The sequence below is a fragment of the Castor canadensis genome, chromosome 6 (assembly GCF_047511655.1).
Source record: "Castor canadensis chromosome 6, mCasCan1.hap1v2, whole genome shotgun sequence".
Taxonomy (NCBI): domain Eukaryota; kingdom Metazoa; phylum Chordata; class Mammalia; order Rodentia; family Castoridae; genus Castor; species Castor canadensis.
The window spans coordinates 42,288,244-42,311,336 of NC_133391.1; the positions used below are offsets into that span (position 1 = coordinate 42,288,244).

At 43.4% G+C, this 23,093-nt stretch overlaps 1 protein-coding gene across 1 annotated transcript in view; it reads right to left on the bottom strand.

Annotated features, from left to right (window-relative positions):
• Positions 1-23,093, bottom strand: part of Cacna2d4 (calcium voltage-gated channel auxiliary subunit alpha2delta 4) — a 128,101-nt gene that overhangs the window by 87,446 nt on the left and 17,562 nt on the right. The window contains exons 7-12 of the mRNA XM_074077849.1: positions 9,081-9,141; positions 8,385-8,535; positions 6,356-6,430; positions 5,552-5,641; positions 5,342-5,455; positions 1,575-1,653 (exon numbers count right to left, since the gene is read on the bottom strand). Coding sequence (XP_073933950.1) covers positions 1,575-1,653; positions 5,342-5,455; positions 5,552-5,641; positions 6,356-6,430; positions 8,385-8,535; positions 9,081-9,141 — 570 coding nt within the window. The remainder of the gene's footprint in view (positions 1-1,574; positions 1,654-5,341; positions 5,456-5,551; positions 5,642-6,355; positions 6,431-8,384; positions 8,536-9,080; positions 9,142-23,093) is intronic.

Sequence of the window (23,093 nt, forward strand, 5' to 3'; positions counted from 1 at the left end):
TGGGTGGGGTCTACACGCCCTTCCCCAGCTGCCAATGACTCACAGCTGGGCCCCTCTCTGGGAACAGGTGACCACAGCAAACTGCTTCCTCAAGGTCATGCCCGGCCTCCCAGGGGCAGCTGGGAGACAAGACCCACTCTGCCTCAACTCGGGAGATCTGGGGGTGGGGTCCCAGCTCCAGAGCTCCTGGTGGAGCAGCAGGGCCCTTGATTGTGACAGCAGCACCCCTAAAAGGCCCCTACCTGTGACTGTCTCTAGGGTTTATTTTCAGGGCCCCAGTCTAAGGTGGACTCTGTTCTCCTTTGCCCCGCAACCTCTGTTTCCCTGATCCTGTCCTTTCTCAGGCTTGGCGTGCCTCCTCGCTGTAGACGCAGTGTGATTTCAAAGAGCACACGGCTTACAGGGCTACAAATGGGGTAGTGTGTTTACCTCTTGGCCTCACTGTTCATTACCTCCATAAACCATCCATTCCATGTGCCAGTAAGATGGGACAGCTTTTGTCCCATCATGCCTTGTCTTACAACCCCTGAGCGTCTGAAAGACCCTTCTCCACCAGTCCCCAAACTGGGGATGGGCTTCTTTGGCATTGTGGCACATTTCTGATCTGGGGCTCACTTGCTGGATTATATCAATAATGAGGCTGATCCTGAGTCCATCCTGACCACTCCTGACTCCCCCATGCCTAGAAACAGTGCCAGGGGCACAGCAGATGCTAGTAAAGCTCTGTTGAGTCAAAAGAACCCTAAGATGGCACTGTAAAGCCAGGCTTAGGGTTCTGGCCTGAGATAAAGGAGAACCGTATGCACATAAAATATTATTCCAAAGAAAACGGTGACCTGCCTGGTATGGTGGCACACACCTGTAATCCCAACACTTGGGAGGCTGAGATAGGAGGATCACAAGTTTGAGGCCAGTCTGGCCTACGTAGGGAGACCCTGTCTCAAAAAAAAAAAGCAGATGCAATGGCTCACATCTATAATCCCAGTTACTCAGGAAGCAGAAATGGGAAGGATTGAGGTTCAAAGTCAGCCAGGGCAAAAAAGTTGGTGAGATCCCATTTGAACCAACAACCGGCTGTGGAAGTACATGCCTGTCATTCTAGCTTCTCAGGAGGCATAAACAGCAAAATGTTGGTCCCAGGCCAGCCAAGGGCAAAAATGCAAAACCCTACCTGAAAAGTAACTAAAGCAAGAGGGGCTGGGGGAGTGGCTCAACTGGTAGAACGCTTGCTTAGCAAGCACGAGGCCCTGAGTTCAAATCCCAGTACGGGAGAAAAATGGCAACCCTCTGCTTTTGTTTTTGAGCTGACATTGAAAACGCGGGTCCTTGCCCCACCTCTCACCTGCCTTATATATTGAGGCTTTCTTCAAGCCTTTGTTTGAAGTCTTTCTTGTGCACTTGAATAGAGGACTGGTGCATTCCTCAAGGCTTAGTGGAGAAATCTACCTTCCATCTTGCTTTCTCCAACAGGCAGAGGTGTCGTTTCACAACGCTCCCTCCCCTGCCAGGCTTCCCGGGGCGGGGCGGGGCGCCCGAGGACTGCTGTACCGCCTGTGCTCTGCTGGGCCACTCACCCTTGTTGTTGCACGCGATCCACTTCATTCGCTCAGCAAAAGTCACTTCTCTTCCAATCAGGTAAGTGAAAACTCGGACCTAATCCGCAAGACACAGAGTGACTGGGCAGTGGCAGTGCTGTCACCACCGTTTATGTGAGGCTTAGCTGCTGGGCCAAGCAGTGCTCTGGCTTTGGGTTCTCCAGTCACACCCCCTTTTGGTCAGAGAAGACCCCAAGACCTGGGCAGAAATATGACTTGTCCAAGGTCATGGTGAGCAGTAGCAGGTTCAAGGTCAGGCAGCCTGGCAAGTTTTTTGTTTGTTTTTGATTTTGTAGTACTGGGGTTTGAGCTGGCATTCTGCCACTTGAATCACATCCCAGCCCTTCTGTGCTTTGGATTTTTTTTGGACAAGGTCTAGCATTTTTGCCCCGATGAGCCTGGACTGTGATCCTTGTACCTACGGCCTCCAGCATTGCTGGAATCACAGGCGTGTACCACCATACTGGGCTTGTTGGTTGAGATAGGGTCTCACTAACTTTTTGCCCAGGCTGACCTTGAATCTCCACTCCCCCAATCTCTGCCTCCCGAGTAGCTAGGATTATAGACGTGAAGCACTGTGCCCAGCGTCCTGACAGTTTTTTTTCTTTTCTCCTTTTATTTTATCATTTTTACATTTACTTACATGCATATACATTGTTTGTGCCACCTGCCCCTGCTCCCACTTCCCCCCAACCCCAGCTCCTGGGCAGAACCTGTTCTGCTCTCTTTTCTCTGGTTATGTTTTTTTTTTTTTTTCAGGTATAATATGCCTTTAATTACTTCTTTTGCTGCATTCTACAGGTATTTAAGGAGTTATTTATTATTTCATTATTATTTAGTTCCAGGCATTTTCTTTCTTTCTTTTCTTTTTTTTTTCATTTTGTTTATTCATATGTGCATACAATGTTTGGGTCATTTCTTCCCCCTTCCCCTCGCCTCCTCCCTTACTCCCCCAACCCCTCGCTACCCGGCAGAAACTATTTTGCCCTTATATCTAATTTTGTTGAAGACAGAGTATAAGCAATAATAGGAAGGAACAAGGGTTTTTGCTGGTTGAGATAAGGATAGCTATACAGGCAGTTGACTCGCATTGATTTCCTGTGCGTGTTTGTTACCTTCTAGGTTAATTCTTTTTGATCTCACCTTTTCTCTAGTTCCTGGTCCCCTTCTCCTATTGGCCTCGGTTGCTTTAAAGTATCTGCTTTAGTTTTTCTGTGTTGAGGGCAACAAATGCTATCTAGTTTTTTGGGTGTCTTACCTATCCTCACACCTCCCTTGTGTGCTCTTGCTTTTATCATGTGCTCAAAGTCCAATCCCCTTGTTGTGTTTGCCCTTGATCTAATGTCCACATATGAGGGAGAACATACGATTTTTGGTCTTTTGGGCTCTGGTTATGTTGAGGAGAAAATATAGGAGATAATAAGAAAGACACAGCATTTGTGCTAGTTTGAGATAAAGATAGCTATACACAGAGATTCCTAGCATTGCTTCCATGCACTTGTGTATTGCAACCCATGTTGGTTCATCTCTACCAGACTTCTTCTCTACTTCCTGGTCACCTTCCCATAGTGGCCTCTGCCAGTTTAAGATTACTTTATTTGCTCCTCTACAGGGAGCACATCAACCACATTCAAGTTTTAGGTTTCCCAAAGGAGCTAAAAATATACAATGGAGAAATAGCAGCCTCTTCAACAAGAACTGCTGGGAAAACTGGTTAGCAGTCTGCAAAAAACTGAAACTAGATCCATGTATATCACCCTATACCAAGATTAACTCAAAATGGATCAAGGATCTTAATATCAGACCACAAACTCTAAAGTTGATACAAGAAAGAGTAGGAAATACTCTGGAGTTAGTAGGTATAGGTAAGAACTTTCTCAATGAAACCCCAGCAGCACAGCAACTAAGAGACAGCATAGATAAATGGGACCTCATAAAACTAAAAAGCTTCTGTTCATCAAAAGAAATGGTCTCTAAACTGAAGAGAACACCCACAGAGTGGGAGAAAATATTTGCCAACTATACATCAGACAAAGGACTGATAACCGGAATATACAGGGAACTTAAAAAACTAAATTCTCCCAAAACTAATGAACCAATAAAGAAATGGGCACGTGAACTAAACAGAACTTTCTCAAAAGAAGAAATTCAAATGGCCAGAAAACACATGAAAAAATGCTCACCATCTCTAGCAATAAAGGAAATGCAAATTAAAACCACGCTAAGATTCCACCTCACCCCTGTTAGAATAGCCATCATCAGCAACACCACCACCAACAGGTGTTGGCGAGGATGTGGGGAAAAAGGAACCCTCTTACACTGTTGGTGGGAATGTAGACTAGTACAACCACTCTGGAAAAAAATTTGGAGGCTACTTAAAAAGCTGGACATCGATCTACCATTTGATCCAGCAATACCACTCTTGGGGATATACCCAAAAGACTGTTACTCCAGAGGCACCTGCACATCCATGTTTATTGCGGCACTATTCACAATAGCCAAGTTATGGAAACAGCCAAGATGCCCCAGCACTGACGAATGGATTAAAAAATTGTGGCTAGAAGGTAACACCCACGCACAGGAAATCAATGTGAGTCAATGCCCTGTATAGCTATCCTTATCTCAACCAGCAAAAACCCTTGTTCCTTCCTATTATTGCTTATACTCTCTCTACAACAAAATTAGAAATAAGGGCAAAATAGTTTCTGCTGGGTATTGGGGGGGGAGAAGGAGGGGGCGGAGTGGGTGGTAAGGGAGGGGGTGGGGGCAGGGGGGAGAAATGAACCAAGCCTTGTATGCACATATGAATAATAAAAGAAAAATGAAAAAAAAAAAAAAGAAAATTACAATAAAAAAAAAAGTTTTAGGTTTCCTTCCCTTTCCCTATTCCTCCTGTGCACGTTCTCCCCTTAGTGTGTGACCCATGTCCAAGAATATTGCTGCATTTGTTTTAGGTTTATAACCTGCATATGAGGGACAATAGCCTCAAAAAAAAATCAAATATATGAAGGATGTAAGTGACCTCTACAAGGAGAACTACAAACCACTGAAGAAAGAGATTGAGGAAGACTACAGAACGTGGAGAGATCTCCCGTACTCATGGATTGGTAGAATCAACATAGTAAAAATGGTTATACTCCCAAAAGTAATCTACATGTTTAATGCAATTCCATCAAAATCCCAATGACATTCATCACAGAGATTGAAAAATCTACCGTTAAATTCATTTGGAAACACAAGAGGCCACGAATAGCGAAGGCAATACTCAGCAAAAAGAGCAATGCTGGAGGTATCACAATATCTGATTTCAAACTATATCACAAAGCCATAGCAATAAAAACAGCATGGTACTGGCACAAAAACAGATACAAAGATCAGTGGAACAGAATAGAGGACCCAGATATGAATCCACACAGCTATGCCCACCTTATTTTTGACAAAGGCTCCAAAAACATGACGGAGAAAAGACAGCCTCTGCAACAAACATTGCCGACAGTTCCTGAGTCTCAAAACCATAGTTTGTCCTTTACCCTGAGGCTCCTCACACAGCCTGGGCCTAGGGTCACCATAGACTTGGGACACCATTAGGGATATATCTGAGTTTATGAGTGGATTGAACGGAAAGGTCTTTGAACTTGGGGCTACTCCATTGCGACAATGGAGCACCTTACCACAATGGTGGGAGACCTCTCTCCATAGCAGCAGGAGAAGCTCCCCTTCCCTATGATGTCCAGAAGGACAGTCACCTTGCGGTCCGGCCAGTTATACTCCTCAAACACTTGCTTGTATCCCTCCACAGCCCCGTCAGTGATCAGCATGATGACCTGGTTGCAGAGACTTCCTTGCCTGGCCTCTTGGAACTGTGTGACAGGGAAGGCACCGTCACCACAGGTCGTGACCGGCCCTCCCTCTACTATCACCCTCCCTCCTACGTCCCCCATTCTTCCGGGCAGCACCTGCTTGAGGATCTGGAAGGCCTCGCTCAGGGCTCGGTTCACCACCCCCACGCCTTTGACCATCAGTTCCTCCACCAGCTGTTTGAAATGCTGTCAGAGTAAACAGAGTTGGCTCAGGGGACCAGGCCTGGTGCAGCCAGAGGACAAGCCTCAGGGCCCTGGGTTCCGACACAGCCAATGGCATTACAGGACACCAATAGCTATTTCCCCCAACACCCCAGTGAGAAGCTGTGTGAACCGCTTGCTCCAAATCTGTGTCCCCTACTAGAAGGAAGGGCCAAGTGTGAGGCCCATCAGAAGGGAAGGACAGTGCAGGGGCAGAAATGAGGGATGTCCTTGCATCAGGGGAGGGGAGAAGCTGTGGAGGTGCAGGGGGCTGAGGCCAGGATTTTAGAGGATGCCAACCCCTCCCCCATCACAGGATGCATAAAAGTCTCTCTTCAAAAAGAGTTGCCACGTCCTCTTGTCTTGGGTCTTTTATCAGAGGAAAGGACTTGACCCACTGGTTTTGACCAGTGCTCCTCATGAAGTGTGGAAAGGCCCACATGGGGAGCAAAGGGGAAACTGAGCCTGATCCTCTACAGAGAGTGCAAGTCTAGTCCCGAGACAGGGAGGCCCCTTAAACTGAGGCCTGTGGCTCACTGCTTGTTCTGATAAGCCACAGATGAGGATCGAGGATCAGGGCAGATGCTGGGCCTGCAAAGTGACTGCTGACTGGCTCTGCTCCTTATAGGCGCCATGGGGTAGGCAAAGAGCCCGAGGCCATCAGCCTGACAGGAGCATCAGCTGCACATGGCCACTCACCTCTCGGTTGTCCCGATCGGCCTGGACGAGGATGCCTTTAAAACAGGGCTCGATATAGTGGACGTAGTCGTTGTACTGTGGTTGCGGGGGGAGGGCAATGAGGAGAGAGAATACACAGATGGATGTAGAAGGTCATGGCCAGAGTGGGGCTTGGACGACTGGGGTGCCCTGGGTGGGGCTCACTTCAGCACCCATGCAGTCTTGTCTTGGAGTATCTGAGCAGAGGGAGCAGTGGGGCCTCCACTCTCCAACTCCTCCCCCAGTCTGGTCCTGGCGTGTTATCTCAGTTGGCTGGGAGAGTGACACTTACAGTTCATGTGGACCCTGCAGCTATGAGGAAATTCCACTCCCCCACCACACCGTCTGAGACCACTGAATCTCACGGCCTCGTGCCCACAGGCCCCTCCCCAGCAAGCCTGAGCTGAGGATTCCAAACTGTGCTATTTTTCTTTTTAATGAGTTCTTGCTGGGTAGCTCAGGGCTGGCCTCAAACTCAGGGTCCTCCTCCTCAGCCTCCCTAGTGCTGGGATTACAGGAGTGCACAGCCATGCCAGCTCTTTTGCTCTTTTCCCTGCACATATGTAGAGGATCCTTCAGCTATTGGAGTGGGAGTGGGGGTGGGGGGAGGTGAGGGTGGTAGAGCAGGGAGAAGAATGAATTGTTAATCACCCTGGTTTCCCATGGTTAGAGCACAAATCTTGAGGTGTTTTAAATCTACCTTCTGCTTAAGTCAGAGGGGACAGGAGGGGACACAGTGATGACATCATAGGAGACCTACCTGCATGGGTGTTATAGGGGAATGCTGGGAGTAAATGCTCCCCCTAGTGGCCATACCCCACGAGCAGGGGAAGCAGAGCAGGAGGTGGAGAGCAGGGTGGGTGTGCTCCAAGAGATGAGTGCTCCATGCTGTCTGTGGAGCGTAGCCATCTTGTCACTGGTGAGGATAAGGGCAAAAGGATAGAGAGGAGAACAACCCAGGGAGGGCATGGCCAGGAGTGATGCTGGTGGCTAAGCCGAGGTCCTGGGCCTGGGGGATAGTCTCACGTCAGCCCGGTCATCATGAAGTCACACACCTTTATTTTGGCATTTCCTTGGTTACTAAGTAAACTCCCCCACAACTAAGAGAATTCAGTGATGCGGCAGGCTGACGGAGGAGGGCCCTGGATTAGGTGGCTTTCAAATGATACTCGGGATGGTTCATGCTGCCTCTGCAGGGTTGAAGAGGCCCACCCTTTTGTTGTATTTTTAAAGCATTCTCTTAACTGTGTCTCCCTTTCCTATCTTCTTTGTTCCTCCTTTATCTCGTTGTATCTGGATTTGGCGGGGATAAAAAGGTGGGAGACTGGAATTGTCATAAAGCAAGAACACCAGATCATCCAGCCTACTGCAGAGTGAAGAAGCTATTCACCAACAATACTGTCAAAAGCACACGGGCTGGGAGTGCTAGCTCACTCCTGTAATCCAAGCTACTCAGGAGGTGGAGATTGGGAGGACTGGCTCTCAAGGCAGCTTGAGCAAACAGTTAGTGAGACCCCATCTCAATCAATGAAAAGCTGGGCATGGTGGCACATGCCTGTCATTCCAGATACTTGGGAAGCATAAATAGAAGGATCACAGTCCAGCATGAAAGTGAGACCTTATCATGACAATAACTAAAGAAAAAAGAACTGAGGGTGTGGCTCAGGTGATAGAGCCCCTGCCTAGCAAGCACAGGTCCTGAGTTCAAACCCCAGTACCACTAAAGAGAGAGAGAGAGAGAGAGAGAACTCAGGACCTGTGGTTCTTCACTTGTATCAGATCCCAGACTCTCTGAGAAACTGATGTCAGGAAAATGGATGTGCACATTTTACGTGTAATTATAGACAATTTATGGGCCTCTTAAAGTCACTCTCAGGTGACCATGGTCCCCAGGCTAGGACCCTCAGTTTGGGTAAGGAGTCGTTTTACGGGAGGAGAGGTTGGTGGCCACAACTGGGAGGAAGATTTTCTAAAGCAGTGCGAGCCACTGAGAACAGGAAGTCACAGTTACCGCGATGATGTTAACGAAGTCGTTCTCTCCCAGGGTGTCCAAGATGGTGGTGATGGTGTGCTTGGCAATGGCTATCCTGAGCCCCTTCATGCTGCCACTCACGTCCACCACGATCACCATATCCTTGGGAGAGGTAGCGGCTTGGATGTACCTGGAGCACAAAGACAGGGACAGGCCATGGATGGGAAGCCAGAGCCGGGACAGCCACCTGAGCAGAGCCTCCCGTATTTCTACTCAGACTTGTGCTCCAGTGCATCTGACGTTCAGATCGATGCCACCTGGGCTAGGCTTCATCCTTTCCCACAAGCACTGGACACTAATGAAGCCATTTGGGGTGGCAGTAATTGGGAATGTGTCCACCTGATGGGCTGGTGGAGTCCAGGGTAATCCTTGTCTTTTTTGGCTTAGACCAGGTAGGATCCCCCAGGGACTGGTAGCAGGAAAAGAGAGGGTTGGGGTCCAGCCTCAGATTTGCCAAGAAAGGGATGTAGAGGGGAGGAGAGGACAGAGGCTGGTGCAGGTCAGCCCTGTGTCCTGGAATATGGTGGGAAGGGAAGAGAGGAGTGAGGCTGGGAGCTTTTCTCCTCCCGTGTTAGATTAAGGTTCTGCACCTCCAAGATCCTTGGGTGGTGGGGGGAGGGGCAAGGCTATGAGATGAATGCCAGGATGGAATTCCTCTCCTCCGTGAGCACTTACCAGCCTCGGTTTCGGCAGTCAAAGGCAATGACTCCATTCTCATCAGGTGTCCATTTTATACCTAGGGAAGTAAAAGCTGAATCTTGTACTAGCTCAGAGAGACTTCCCGAACTGGGGTGCCAACTCCCAGGATAGCCATGACCCCCAGGGCAAGATCTGCTTTAGCTAAGGGCAGTAGAGTGAAGACCACATGTAGCTGGGTGCAGTGGCTCAGGCCTGTAATCCCACCTATTCAAGAACCTGAGATCAAGAGGATTGCAGTTTGAGGCCGGTCCAGGCAAAAAGTTCACAAGCCCCATCTCAACCAATAACAGCTGGGTGAGGTAGCACACACCTGTTATCCCAGCTACACAGGAAGCACAAATAAGAGGATTATGGTCCAGGAAGTCCATCCTTCTCAAAAAATACTAAAGCAAAAATGGGTGGGATTGTGGCTCAATGGGTAGAGCTCCTGCCTAACAAGCACCCCCCACAAAGATATCCACACGTAGACACATCATAGTGAAACTGCAGGACTTCAAAGGCAAAATAAATACACACCCTGATGGCAGCCAGAAAAGCGAAAACACTTACACAGGAGCACCAGCTATACCGGCCACAGATTTTTCTCACCACTAGAAGAAGCCAGAAGACAGCAGAAACCAGTTTTAAGATGCTGAGAGAAAAGACTGTTAATTCAGAATTGCATTTCCAGGAAAGCGTCATTCAAGAACAAGGACAGAAGAGAGTGTTGGAGAGAAATAAACAGAGCCCCACAGCAAGCAAGGAACCTGTGGAAGACTTGCTTCCAGAAGGAAAATTCCCTGGAAGAAGGCCAGCCTGGGACGTTACCATGGTACACGAGTAGTGTTTGTATCAAGTCAGACACAGTGTCTGATTTGTGGGGATGAAAAAAGGTTTTTTGGCAGTACTTGGGTTTGAACTCAGTGCCTTGTGCTTGCTAGGCAAGCTACCACTTGACCCATGCATCCAGCCTCTTCTGCTTTCATTATTTTTAAACAGACTCTTGTGTTTTGGTCCAGGCCAGCCTGGACCACTAGCCTCCTATTTCCATTTCCTGAGTAGCTGGAATGACAGGCATGTACCACTATACCCAGTTTTTTATTGCTTGAGATGGGATCTTGTGAACTTTTTGCCTGGGCTGTCCTCCAACTGTGATCCTCCAGATCTCTCCCTCCTGAGTAGCTGGGTTTACAAGTGTGAGCCACCATGCCCAGCTAGGGATGAAAAATTTTTAAATGTTACATCATGGTAGAATGAAAGTCAGAATAGGGGAAGGAGTTGGAGGCACAAACATTTTGAAGTTTTTTTATGGAAAGAATGCCTCTTTCGGGAGGCAAATAATAATATTAATCATTTCTAACATTCTTTGTGTTAACTACATCTCATGAGATTGCAGGTACTAAAGGAGTAGGAACAAGGGAGGACAATTTCTAAACCCATCGACGATAAAAATAAAGGAAATAATGGGAGGGGAGGCTTATCAAAAACGTTTGATCATTTCAAAAACAACAAAGGAGGCAATGAAACTAGTAAAAAATTTCAAATACGATCACAGCACACTGCAGTATGTCAACATTCTCAAGTGCAAATGTGCCCATCTTGCCAACGAGTACAAGGTATTGCCAGTTCAGACAAAAATTTAAAAGCTATAAAGTATTTTCAAAAGATCTGACTAAAACAAAATGACATTGAAAAAGATGAAAGTAAAGGGACGACAAAGTATATATCAGGCAGCTATTACCCAAGAACATGCTGGCATCACTGAATTTCAGACAGAGACTTATGGTGAAAAGTGTCATAGCATTGATGAGGCTCCAACAAACAAAAACCAGCAGTGATACAGAAAATGTAAGCGAGAGTGATCAAAATGCTTCATCTAATGACACACAGAATTTCCATCTCACAGAGGGCACACGCATTCTTCTCAAGCACACTGGGTTATTTAAAAAGTTGGATGACGTATCAGGCCATTAAAATACATCTCAGTTGGGTTGAGCATGGTGGAACACGCCTGTAATCCCAGCACTGGCAAGGCAGAAGGCAAGAGGATCGCCAGTTTGAGGCCAGCCTGGGCTACATAGTGAGACCCTGTCTTAAAAACAACAATAATGACATGAAAATAGCAACAATATCAAACCCCAAACTAAAACAACAACAGAAGCAGAAAACACCAAGATGCTGAGGATGGGGAGAAACTGGAGCCCTGTGCAGCTCTGTGAAACACAGCATGGCAGGTACTCCAAAACTTCCATCAGGAGTCCATGTGACCTCCTTGCCAGTAAGTAGGTACCTGAAAGGATTGAAAGCAGGGTCTGGAGAGATATTTGCACACCCATGTTCATAGCAGATTTACTGACATTATTCCCTGTACTAGAGGGAAGGGGGAGAGTGAATGGAGAAAGTGAAGGGTGAATATGGTGGGTGCATTATATTCTTGTATGAAAATAGAACAATGAAACTTGCTGAAGTTGTGTTAAGAGGGGAGCAGCGGAATGGAGGGAGGAATCTAAACAAGATACATTGTAAGCACATATGTAAATGTCACAATGAAACCCTCTTATACAACTAACATATACTAATAAATAATAAAAAACCCTCAAAATGTACATGATAGTAAATTTTAAGTTATATATATTTTATCTCAGTTAAAGATAAAATTTTTAAAACTACCATCAAAACTTGTGAGATGCAGCAAAAGTGTCACTTCTAGTGGTGCAGTACAACCTTCATACTTATTTTAGAAACATAGAAAGGCTAAAAATTAAAACCATACTTCCATTTAAGAAGTTAGGAAGAGGGGTGACGGCATAAGTCCTAGCAGAGGGAAAGGAGAACACTGAAGTTGGAGCTAAAATGGATGAAATGGGAAAGCAAGGAACAGCAGAGAGCAGCCAACATGGCAAAACACGATTCTTGAAGGGCTGAGGTGAGGTTTAGGGATGAGAACGTGCCTAGGGTTCAAAGCCCTGGGTTCCATCGCCAGCATTGCAAAAAAAAAAAAAATTCCTAGGAAAACAACAAATAAAGAAACCACTAGGAAATTAAGAAAAAAGTACATTAAAAAGGAAATAAAATTATAGATATAGAAGAGATTTAAAATGATAGATTTTGAATAAAAGTATTTAATTAACTTTTAAGGAGAAATAGAAAGCTATATTATTGTGTTGCAAGTGTTAAATGAAGTGGTAATTTCATATCTGCCCCCAAAAGAAAAACCCATCAGGCCTGTATGACTTTAGGGTTTTTTGTGTGTGTGGCAGTACTGTGGTTTGAACTCAGGACAGGTGCCTTACCACTTGAGCCTCTCTTCTAGGCCCTGTCTGAATTTATAGATGACTTCTATCAAGTTTTCAAGGAAAAGACCATTTTAACCTTATTCAAATACTTTCAGAAAACAAGAAACAGTGAAAATACTTTTCAATTTCTTTTATGAATCTAGTATAGTTTTATAAACCCAACAAGGATAATACAAGAAAAAAATTTACAATACCTTTTCACCTATAAATATAGATGCAAAAATCCTAAAGAAAAAACTAGTAAACCAAATTCAGCAGTGCATATAAAGATTTACTATAATTGTGTTTATGCAGAGGAATGCAAGGATGGGTTAACATGAGAAAACCAAAAGTTAAGTGAGCAGAATGCAATGTACATTTCACAGAGGAGGAAATACACACAGCCAGTGATCTACAGAGTAACACTGGACTTCATGAGTGCTCAGGAAAATGCAATGTCAGGCTACACTGAACTACATTCGACTCTAACAAAAATGGCTAACAAAGAATTTTAAAGTTCAACAGTCCCCACAGTTAGAGAAAATGTGAATTATTAGGATCGCTTAGTCATTACTTCTGAAAATATAATTAATGCCAGTGTTTTGAAAAACAACCTGTGATTTTCCTGTCAAAGTTAAACACCCCGATATCTTTAGACCTAGCAACTTTATTCCTAGGTCTCTCCCAGGAAAGAGACGTGTAAGATGGTTCACTGTTCTGAATGCGTAGCTCAGCTGTACAGCTGCTAACATGTGTAAGGGTCTCAGTTTGATCTCCAGTGCGCGCGCACACACACACACACACACACACACACACACACACACACACACACACACGTTTACAGCAACACTGCTCATAAAAGTGAAAGACAAGCACAGGAAACAATCCAAACGAGATCAAGAGGATGGAAAGGCTGTGACAAAGATGTGACAATGCAGATGAATTTTGGAAGCATCATACTAAATTAAAAAAGCAAGTTCTAAAAGTGCATACACTAAAGCAGTTTTAAAGACAAGCAAAGCAGAGAGCATTCTGGGAAGATGGCAGAGTAGGATGATCTGCCCATCTAGACAGTAATTGCACTGTTAGAATCTGTCCGCTGGAACTATTTTGGAACTCCTGAGTCTATAAAAGGCTTGCAACTTGCAGGAGAAGCCTTTGATGGTAAATTGCAGTTAGTTTCTGTCAATTTCAGCTGTTAGCATAGTAGCTACCACCTCCCACTCCAGCCCAGGGCAGGCAGCTGTGAGCATATTATTAGAGAAGCTTGCACAAAGCTTGCAAGAGCCAGAGTTGGCAAAAAAGGACCCTGCCATCTGAATATGAAGGACCTGTGTTATGATTTCAATGACTGCTTCTGATAGCAGAAGTGCAGATAAAAAGGTATCTGGCTATTTTTGTTGTACCTCCCCACTTTATTGCAAGCCCCTCTCCCTCTAACTGAAATGACTTCCATGGGATTAAAAGGACAGGTCAGGCTTTGAGGCGTGGTTCAAAGTGATAGAGACCTGCCATGGGTTTAAACCCCAGTACTGCCAAAAAAAAAAAAAAAAAAAAAGGAAGTTACCCCAATTTTCCGACTTCATTTTCCCTTTTGGGACCCAGACATTAAAGACTGTAGCACTTTTTTAAAACAATTGCACATATGAGGAAAATTGTAAAGTAACTGCATTGCCAAATAAAGAGGCTAAGAGAGCTGAGAAAACCTTGCATTTAGACTTTAGAATGATCTTCAGTACAGAGTCAACCTACACCAGTACCACAAAGCAAAACAAATGAAGGGAAAATATAGTAAGCCCTGAAGGGAGAGTCTCAATTCCACAATTACCACACTATTAGATTTAAAGGTCAAGTTTTCAATAAAAAAAATCACAAGACAAAGAAATAGGCAGTTATTGCCCATTTGACAGAAAAAAATTAAACCAATAGAAATTGTCTCTGAAAAATACCAGACAAAACTTTACAGCTGTCTTTAAGAACTCCAAAGAACTAAAGGAAAATGAGGAGAAAAACAATATATGAATAAAATGGAAATATCAATAGAGAGACTGAAAAGCTAAAATGAAATAAATAGGAAGTTTGGAGCTGAAAACACAATAACTAGAATGAAAAGTCACTAGAAAGACTCAGAGATAGATTTGAGCAGACAGAAAACAGAACCAGTGGAATTGAAGATAGGACAATGAAAATTATTGAGTCTGGATGACAGAAAGAAGATTGAAGAAAGTCAACAGTGCCTAAGGGACCCATGGGACACCATTAAGTTGACCAATGTATGTACTGGGGGAGTCCCAGGAAAAGAAGAGTGAGAGAAAGGGAAGAGAGAATATTTGCAAAAATAAGGGCTGAAAACTTTGCTTATTCGATGAATACATGAGTAAAAACATCCAAGAAGACCAGAAAACTCCAAATAAGATCAACTCAAAGAGACCAATTCTAAGACACATTTAATCAAAACTTCAAAAGGCAAAGACAAAGGGACTCTGAAAAGCAGCAAGAGAGAAGAGACTTATTCCACATGTGGGATCATCAATAGGATAACCAGTAGCTTTCTCATCAGAATTTTGGAGGCCAGAAGGCAGTGCACTGACATATTCAAAATTTACATGTATGGAAACATTGAAGTAATACTCCTTAATTTGTACAATTAATATGCATTAATAATTATCACATTGAAAACTAAAATCACAAGGGAGAAACTAAGACTGTCCCAGAAGAGCAATGGCTCGGAAAGCTTGTTGCTAGTAGGCCTGCCCAGCATGAAACAGGGTGAAATGAAAGAGCACTAGATGGTAACTTGATGCCATATGAAGAACAATTATCGCAATAAAGGTAGATAAGGAAGCAATTAAACTCTAAAAGCTAGTACTATTGTTGTGGGAAAGAAGAGGGAAACAAAGTCACCAAGACCATTTTTATAGGAAGCAGGGAGTTTATTATGCTAGTGGACTCAGGGGAGATAATTTCTCAAAGCCCCAAGCCCTGATCTGTGTCAGGGGCTTGGTTAAATACTTATTTGGTTAAATACTTTAATACTTGCTCCTAATCCCCCTTTATTGCTCCCCCCTTTTAGTATGTGGTTACAGTTGCCAGAAATTTTGCAAAGCTAGCAGGTGGCCGCAGTGCTACAGAGCTAGGGGAAAGCTGCTTGTAGACTCAGGATGGGGAAACCAAGGTCAATACCAGACACGGAAAATAGCCAAGCTGGCCCCAACATTCCCCCTTTGATGCTTTGACATTTTATTTGTCAAAATGCATCATCTCTTTTTTTTTTAGAGATGGGATTTACTCTTTGGTAAACTTGTACTAGATATAATTGTGTGGCTGTTTTTTGTTCCACTATGGCTTTTATCGGGGTCGATATGAACCACATGACCAGTGGCAGCAAGCATGGGAGTATAAGACAGCCCAACATCATAATCAATACAGCCCCAAACATTGTTTTAAATCCTCCTATTGTAGAGAACTATCCTCTAAGCAAATTATCAAGATTTTACCTTTTCCAAGTCTGAACTGGTACATGGCAATCTTTTTTATTTTATCTGTGATTTTATCTTCCCTATATAATGGCGTTTTTAGTGCGAGTAGTACGTGAGCATAACTCACAGGATAGGGGTTCAGGTTTGCAAAAGGAACCCAGAATAGAAGCAACCAAAAACAATACCACATCCTGTTAGCAGGAGAGAAAAAGAAAACTGCCAGAGAAAGCCTTTTGATCTGGCTTTATCCCACTGGGGCAGTTACTGCTATTCCTATTGACCAAAGCAAAGCAAGGTTACAATAACAAGAATAGAGGTAGACGAGGGATGGCAGAACTTAAGTATCACTACAGAACATTAACTATGAGAAACAATAGTCCATTAATTGTTTAGTTGATTCCTCAAGCTTCTGCCATGTGTTGACTAGTCAGCTTCCAGTTTGTGACTAGGGCAAGGCTGAAGGTCCCCTCCTCAGGGTTAGTTTGAGTGGATTGTTAGGGTTCAGCTGATTCTTCTACTTGGGAGCTGCTTTCTTTACTTGAGTGTGATGGATCCATGGGGTGACCTTTGCCACCTTGATTGCTGTGGGGGTAGTCAGGATCACTGAAGAGTCCCTTCCACTGAGGTTGGAGAGGCTGGAGATTTTACTCTTTTATCTAAACATGGTCACTTGGCTTAAAGAAATGCACATCAGTGATTGAGCTGATAGGGAGTTTTTCTCAAACATGGCGGTGTAGGTCATTGAGCACGTCTTCCAAACTGCACACCTGTTGGAGCAAGGTTAGATTTTTCTTTTTTTTTTTTTTAAATCTCCCTTAATGCTTTTTACTAGTGGGGGTGGCTTTTCAAAGAGAATCTCATAGGGTGAAAACCCAGTTTGTTTGGTGGGGCTACACCTGATCCTAAGTAAAGCTAATGACAAGATCTGTTTTCAAGTCAGGTGAGTCTCCTGACAGTTTACTCATCTGAGTTTTTAGTGTCTGATTCATCCTCTCAGCCTTGCTTGAACTCTGAGACCAGTATGCTGTATGAAGGTTTTAGGTTATTTTTAGTCCCTTTGTCAGTTGTTTAACAAATTTTGTCACAAAAGCTGGTCCATTGTCTGATCTAATGGAGATGGGGATCCCATACCTGGGAATTATTTCCATTAATAAGGCATGGACCACTTTTTGGGCCTTTTCTGTTCAGGTGGAGAAAACATCTATCCACCTAGACAAGGTGCACACAATCATCAGAAGGTATTTGTCTTTTCCTCCTAAAGTAATCAGTACATGAAGAGTGGTAAAAGCATATTTAGAGTCTGTGTATATATTAACAGTCCTTTTAGCTGTCAGTTGTAGGGTGCATGTCAGCACAATGAGTTCTGCCTTTTGTGTCAATGTGTCTGGAGCCAGTGCCTGAGCTTTTAAGACTGACTCCAAGTCACTACTGTATAGCCAATGTACCTTGTTTCCTCTTTGAGGAAACTGTTCTCATCTGTGAAAAGTTTGTGGTCAGGCTGAGCTAGGGGTTGGTCACAGAGGTCAGTGTGAAGACCTTATTAGTCACCCCAACACAGTTATGATCTGGGGGCCCCTGCGGCCAACAGAAGCAGGGTTGCTGGGTTTAAAGTCCAGACAGCTTCCAACTTTACTTGTGGATTTTTACAGAGCATACTCTGGTATCTGACCATCCTGGCATTTGTCAACCAATACTGTCCCTTGTATTTCATTAGAGTCACACCAGAATGTGGGACCTGGATAGTTATTCTCATCCCAGTGTTAGCTTTTTTTTGTCTCTGATACTAGCAAGGCTGTGGCTGCAAGAGCTCACAGGCAGGAAGGCCATCCCTTTGCCACTGACTCCATTTGCTTGGAAAGATAAGCCAGCAGCTGATGCCATGAGCCCAGGTATTGGGTCAGTACTCCAATTGCCATGTCGTTTTTCTCATGCACATAGAGAAAGAAAGGCTTCTTACATCTGGAGGTCCCAGGGCGAGAGCACTGACTTATGCCTCCTGGATGGTATGGAAAGCCTGTTTTTGTTTAGATTCCCAGGTTGGAGGCTCCCTGTTGCCCCTCTTTGTGGCTTTATACAAAGCTTTGCTAGCAATGAGAAATTAGATCCAAATCCAGCAGAACCAGCTGCTTCTAAAAACTCACAGATCTGTCTTCTTGTGGTTGGAGTCAGAATTGAGCAGACAGCTTGTTTCATACTGCACTGAGGCTCTGCTGGCCTTGGAAGACGTGGAATCTCAACTTGGTCCTGACAGATTTGAGTCTTTTGGGGGGATACTTTGTACCCAGCCTCCAATAGGAGACAGAGTAAAAGTTCTGTCCCTTTAAGACAGTCCCGGAGGTTAGTTGCTGCAAGAAGGAAGTCATCTACATATTGCAAGAGGGTGCCGTCAACTTCCCCGGTCAGGTATGCTCACAAATCAGATGCCAGGGCAGTTTTAAAGATAGTTGGGGAGCTTTGAAGTCCTGTGGGAAATGGGTCCAGGTTAATTTCTGTTGCCCCCCTGACTGGGGGTCCTCCTCTTGGGAAGCAAAGATGGATTGACTCACAGGTACCAACTGGATGCAGAAGAATGCATCTTTTAAGTCCAAACATGAGAAGTAGGTTGCTTCTTCAGGTATCAGGGCCAAAAATAATGCTTTGTACAGGTTTGGAACCACCATGTGCAAAGTCACTGTGGCTTGGTTGACTTGGAGATCATGCACTGGGCAGTAATCATTGGTTCCTGGCTTCTGGACTGGCAGTAAGTGGATATTCCAGGCAGATTGGCAAGGTCTCAAGATACCAGAGTTTAAGAGGCTCTTTTTTTTTTTTCTTTTAACAGTCCCAGTAGTCATTGTTTTAGCCATCAGAATCTTACAATTGTCCTCAAAGCACCTTTTAAGCCAGGATGAACTGCCAATGACTGCCATATGTCTACATAGGGGAACTGGTTGGAGTGACCTGGCGACCCTGTCACTACCTGATAAACCCTACAAATGGTTTCTTGATCTAGAGATCCCTTGGAAGGCCATCCCACTTTAAAGGACACCCAATCTATCTGACAGAAAATTTAAATATCTTGGGGTGTAAGCTTCACCCATAATCACCAGTATTTCCTTTTTTATGTTTATATATTTTTATAAATAGTGTTTTAAAAATTGGACCACATACAGAACTAAACTATGAAGAATATGTACTCAGGCTATAACAAAACATAAAACTACCATTTAATAAAATTTAAATTAGCACCTTTCAATAGGGCAAGGTAGCATATAAAAGAGGAATTAAGTTAACAATGCTTTTGATGTTTAACATACAACACAAGTCACATGTCCCTATCCTTTCTTAACATTGTCAAGCATGCATTGTAAAAGAGTTACTTTACTCTGGTACACTGTAAAGGAGTCAGTTTACTCTGGTTCCCACCCATATTGAGACAAAGCACAAGAGGATCAGGGAGTTTAGAAATGAGGTGGGGGGTCCTCAATTTCTGACATGAAAGGGAGACAGACAACTTTTGCTTCATCCATCCCTAGCCATTCTCCTCATGGAGATATATCAGATGCCTCTTGACTGTGGCAAGTCCATATAAGCTTTGGACTGGTGCCCCAAGGTGGGGTCGCCCTAAATGAGAGCATTCCTGGCTTCTGGGAATGAACTCCGCACACCATGTGGTGACCAAAGTCATGCTCTTTTCATGTACTCAATTGCACACTGCACATTCATCCAACTCAACAAACCTAGTCTGGAAGGTATCACAGCTTTCTCCTGAATAACCAAAACCCAAAATCCAAATTCAGGAGTACTGGTGCGAACCTAGCGGGTGATCAAGCCCCTCTTCTGTCCTCTGATGGATGGGCCTATTCTGATGGGCCCAGGTCCTACCTGTTCCAGATGGGAACCGCTCTAAATTTTCCTGGTTCCTGAGGTCTCTACCCAGGTTCCATTGGTATGTATGGACTTGAGGCCTCAGACTCCATAGGAGGTTTCTGTAGCTGTCTGGACTAAGTTTCCAGAGGTATGCCTTGGCAAGGATGTATCCCCAGGAGCCAGGCCACATGCCTGACAGCCAGGGAGGCAAAAATACCAACTTTGGTCTCTCCTGTTTCTGGCCAATGCACCAGAGGTGTTGTAGGAACCACAAAGGAAACAAAGTCATCAAGCCCATTTTTAAAAGAAGCAGGGAGTTTATTATGCCAGCAGACTCAGGAGAGATAATTTCTCAAAGCCCTGAGCCCCAAACTGTGTCAGGGGCTTGGTTAAATACTTACAGAGTTTGCTCCTTATCCTACCCTTTACTACCCCCCCTCCTTTTAGTATGTGGTTGCAATTGTGGGAAACTTTGCAAGGCTAGCAGGTGGCTGCAGTGCTGCAGAGCTAGCAGAAAGCTGCTTGTAGACTCAGGGTGGGGAAACCAAGGTGAATACCATGCACAGAAAATCCCAGGAAAATAGCCAAGCTGGCCACAACGCTATTGCAACTCCAGTTTGAACTTCACCTTTTATTTCCTGCATGACTTAAGAGACCAACACATTCAAAACACACATGATCAGTCTAAAACTGGTCTTATTATAACTTTGATTGGTAACTCCACATTCTGTTTTCTACATAATTTAAGAGACCAAGTCATTGAAAAGAAATATTAGATCATGTCTTGAGACATACACTGTATAAAAATGTAATTTTGTGACATCAATGACCAATAGATGGAGCTATAAAGGAGCAGAATTGAGTATGTTATTGACATTAACCTGGTATAAATTCAAATGAGAGTGTTTTAAGTTTAAAATGTTTTAAGTTTAAAATGTTCATAGAAAATTTACAAAATAAAATAAGAAAGTAGATACCTCACTAAAAAACCTACTAAACACAAAACAAGGCAGAAATGCAGGAAATGAGAAGCATAAAGCTAAAAGAAATACAGAAAAAATGTCCAAATGACAGAAACAAGTCCCTCCTTGTCAGTAATTACTTTAAATTTAAATAGATTAAACTCTCCAACTGAAAGACAGAGATTGGCAACTATGTGCTGTCTGCAAGAGACACTTTAGATCCAAAGACACAAAAAGGTTGAAATAAAAAAGATGGAAAAAGTTACTTCATAAAAATGGTAAACAAAAAAGAGCAAGGGTGCTTACTAATATTGAACAAAACAAGCTTTAAATAAAAAAAACTTACAAGAGAAAAGAATAGCATATATATTTATAAAAGGTTTGGCACAACTGAAGGTATCACAATACCCAACTTCAAACTATACTACAGAGACATAGCAATAGAAACAGCATGGTACTGGCACAAAAACAGCCATAAAGACCAGTGGAAGAGAATAAAGGACCCAGATATGAATCCACACAACTATACCCATCCAATTTTTGACAAAGGCACCAAAAACATACAATGGAGAAAAGTCAGCCACTTCAACAAATGTTGCTGGGAAAACTGGATATCTGCATGCAAAACCTGAAACTATGTCTTTCACCCTGTACAAGTATCAACTCAAAGTGGATTAAGGACCTTAATATAAAACCTGAAACTTTGAACTTGGTGCAGGAAAGAGCAGGGAATATACTGGAACATGTAGTCATGAAAAATAACTTCCTAAATAGAACCCAAATGGCTCAGCAACTAAGAGAAAGGATTGACAAATGGGACTACATGAAATTAAAAAGCTTCTGTACCACAAAAGAAATGGTCACCAGATTGAAGAGGAAGCTCACAGAATGAGAGAAAGTCTTTGCTGGCTCTGTATCTGAAAAGGTATTAATAATCAGAATATACACGGACCTCAAAAAAAAAAAAACTGTGAAAAAATCAATGCCCAATGAAGAAATGAGCAAATGAAGTGAACAAAGCATTTTCAATGGAAGAAGTCCAAATGACTAAAAAACACATGAAGAAACGCTCAACATCCCTGGCCATAAAGGAAATGCAAATCAAAAACATTTTGAGATTCCACCTTACTCCTGTTAGAATAGCTAACATCAAGAACACCAACAGCAAATGTTGGTGAGGAGGTAGGGAAAAAAGAACTCTCATACAATTTTTTTTTCTCTATAGCACTGGGATTTGAACTCAGAGCCTCATGCTTGCTATGCTTATACTTTTACCACTTAAACCACTCTGCCAGCCTCAACATACACTGTTGGTGGGAATGTAAACCACTATGGAAAACAGTATGAAGGCTTCTCAAAAAACTAAAAATAGAACTGCCATTGATCCAGCAATTCTACTCCCAGGAATATACCTACAGGAATGTAAGTCAGGTTACAACAAAGACATCTACACAACCACATTTATTGCAGCACTATTCATAATAGCTAAGCTGTGGAAACAGCCAAGATGCCACACAACTGACGAGTGGATCAAGAAAGTGTGATATTTATATACAATGGAATTTTAGCCATAAAGAAGAATGAAATTTTGCCATTTGCAGGTAAATGGATGGAACTGGAGAACATCATCTTAAGTGAAGTTAGCCAGGTTCAGAAAGCCAAAGGCTGTGTGTTTTCTCTCATAAGTGGAATATAGGCCCAATAAAAATACAATCAATACTATGAAAAAGAGATTACATTTAAGGGGAGGTCACTAACAGAAGAGGGAGGGTGAAAGAAGGAAGTTAAGAAAGTGAATATGGTTGATGCACTTTCTTTACAAGAATGAACATAGAGTCTTTAAACCTGTTGAATCATCATAAGAAGGGGACTAAGGTAGAAAGAAGGAAAATAGAGGGGATGAAACAATTCAAGTTATAATAAATATATACATGGAAATTTCACAGTGAAACTCCCTGTGTAGCTATCATATCCTGTTCCAGAGAACAGGAGGGTAAAACAGGTCCTATCTGGGGATTGGTGCCAATGGGAGGGGGTAAGTAAGGAAAAGATATAGGAGGGTGAATGTGGTATAAATATTATGTACTCATATATGAAAATAGAAAAATGAGGCCTGTTGAAACTATTCCAGGAATGGGGAGGGTGATAAAGGAGAATGAGGGGTGAATTCAACAATTATATTTTATAAGAATGTTGGTAAATGTCACAATGGTGTTGAAAAGCATTTAACAAAATCCAACACCCTTAAATAATACATAAAAAAGACCCAGCAAATTAGTAATAGAAGGAAATTACCTAAACATAATAATAGCCATACATGGAAGAACCCACAGGTAGAATCACATCAATGGTGAAAAGCTGAAAGCTTTTCCTATTAGATGAAGCACAAAATAAGTAATCCCACTGTTGTCTCCTCTACTCAACACCATACCAGAAGTTCAATCC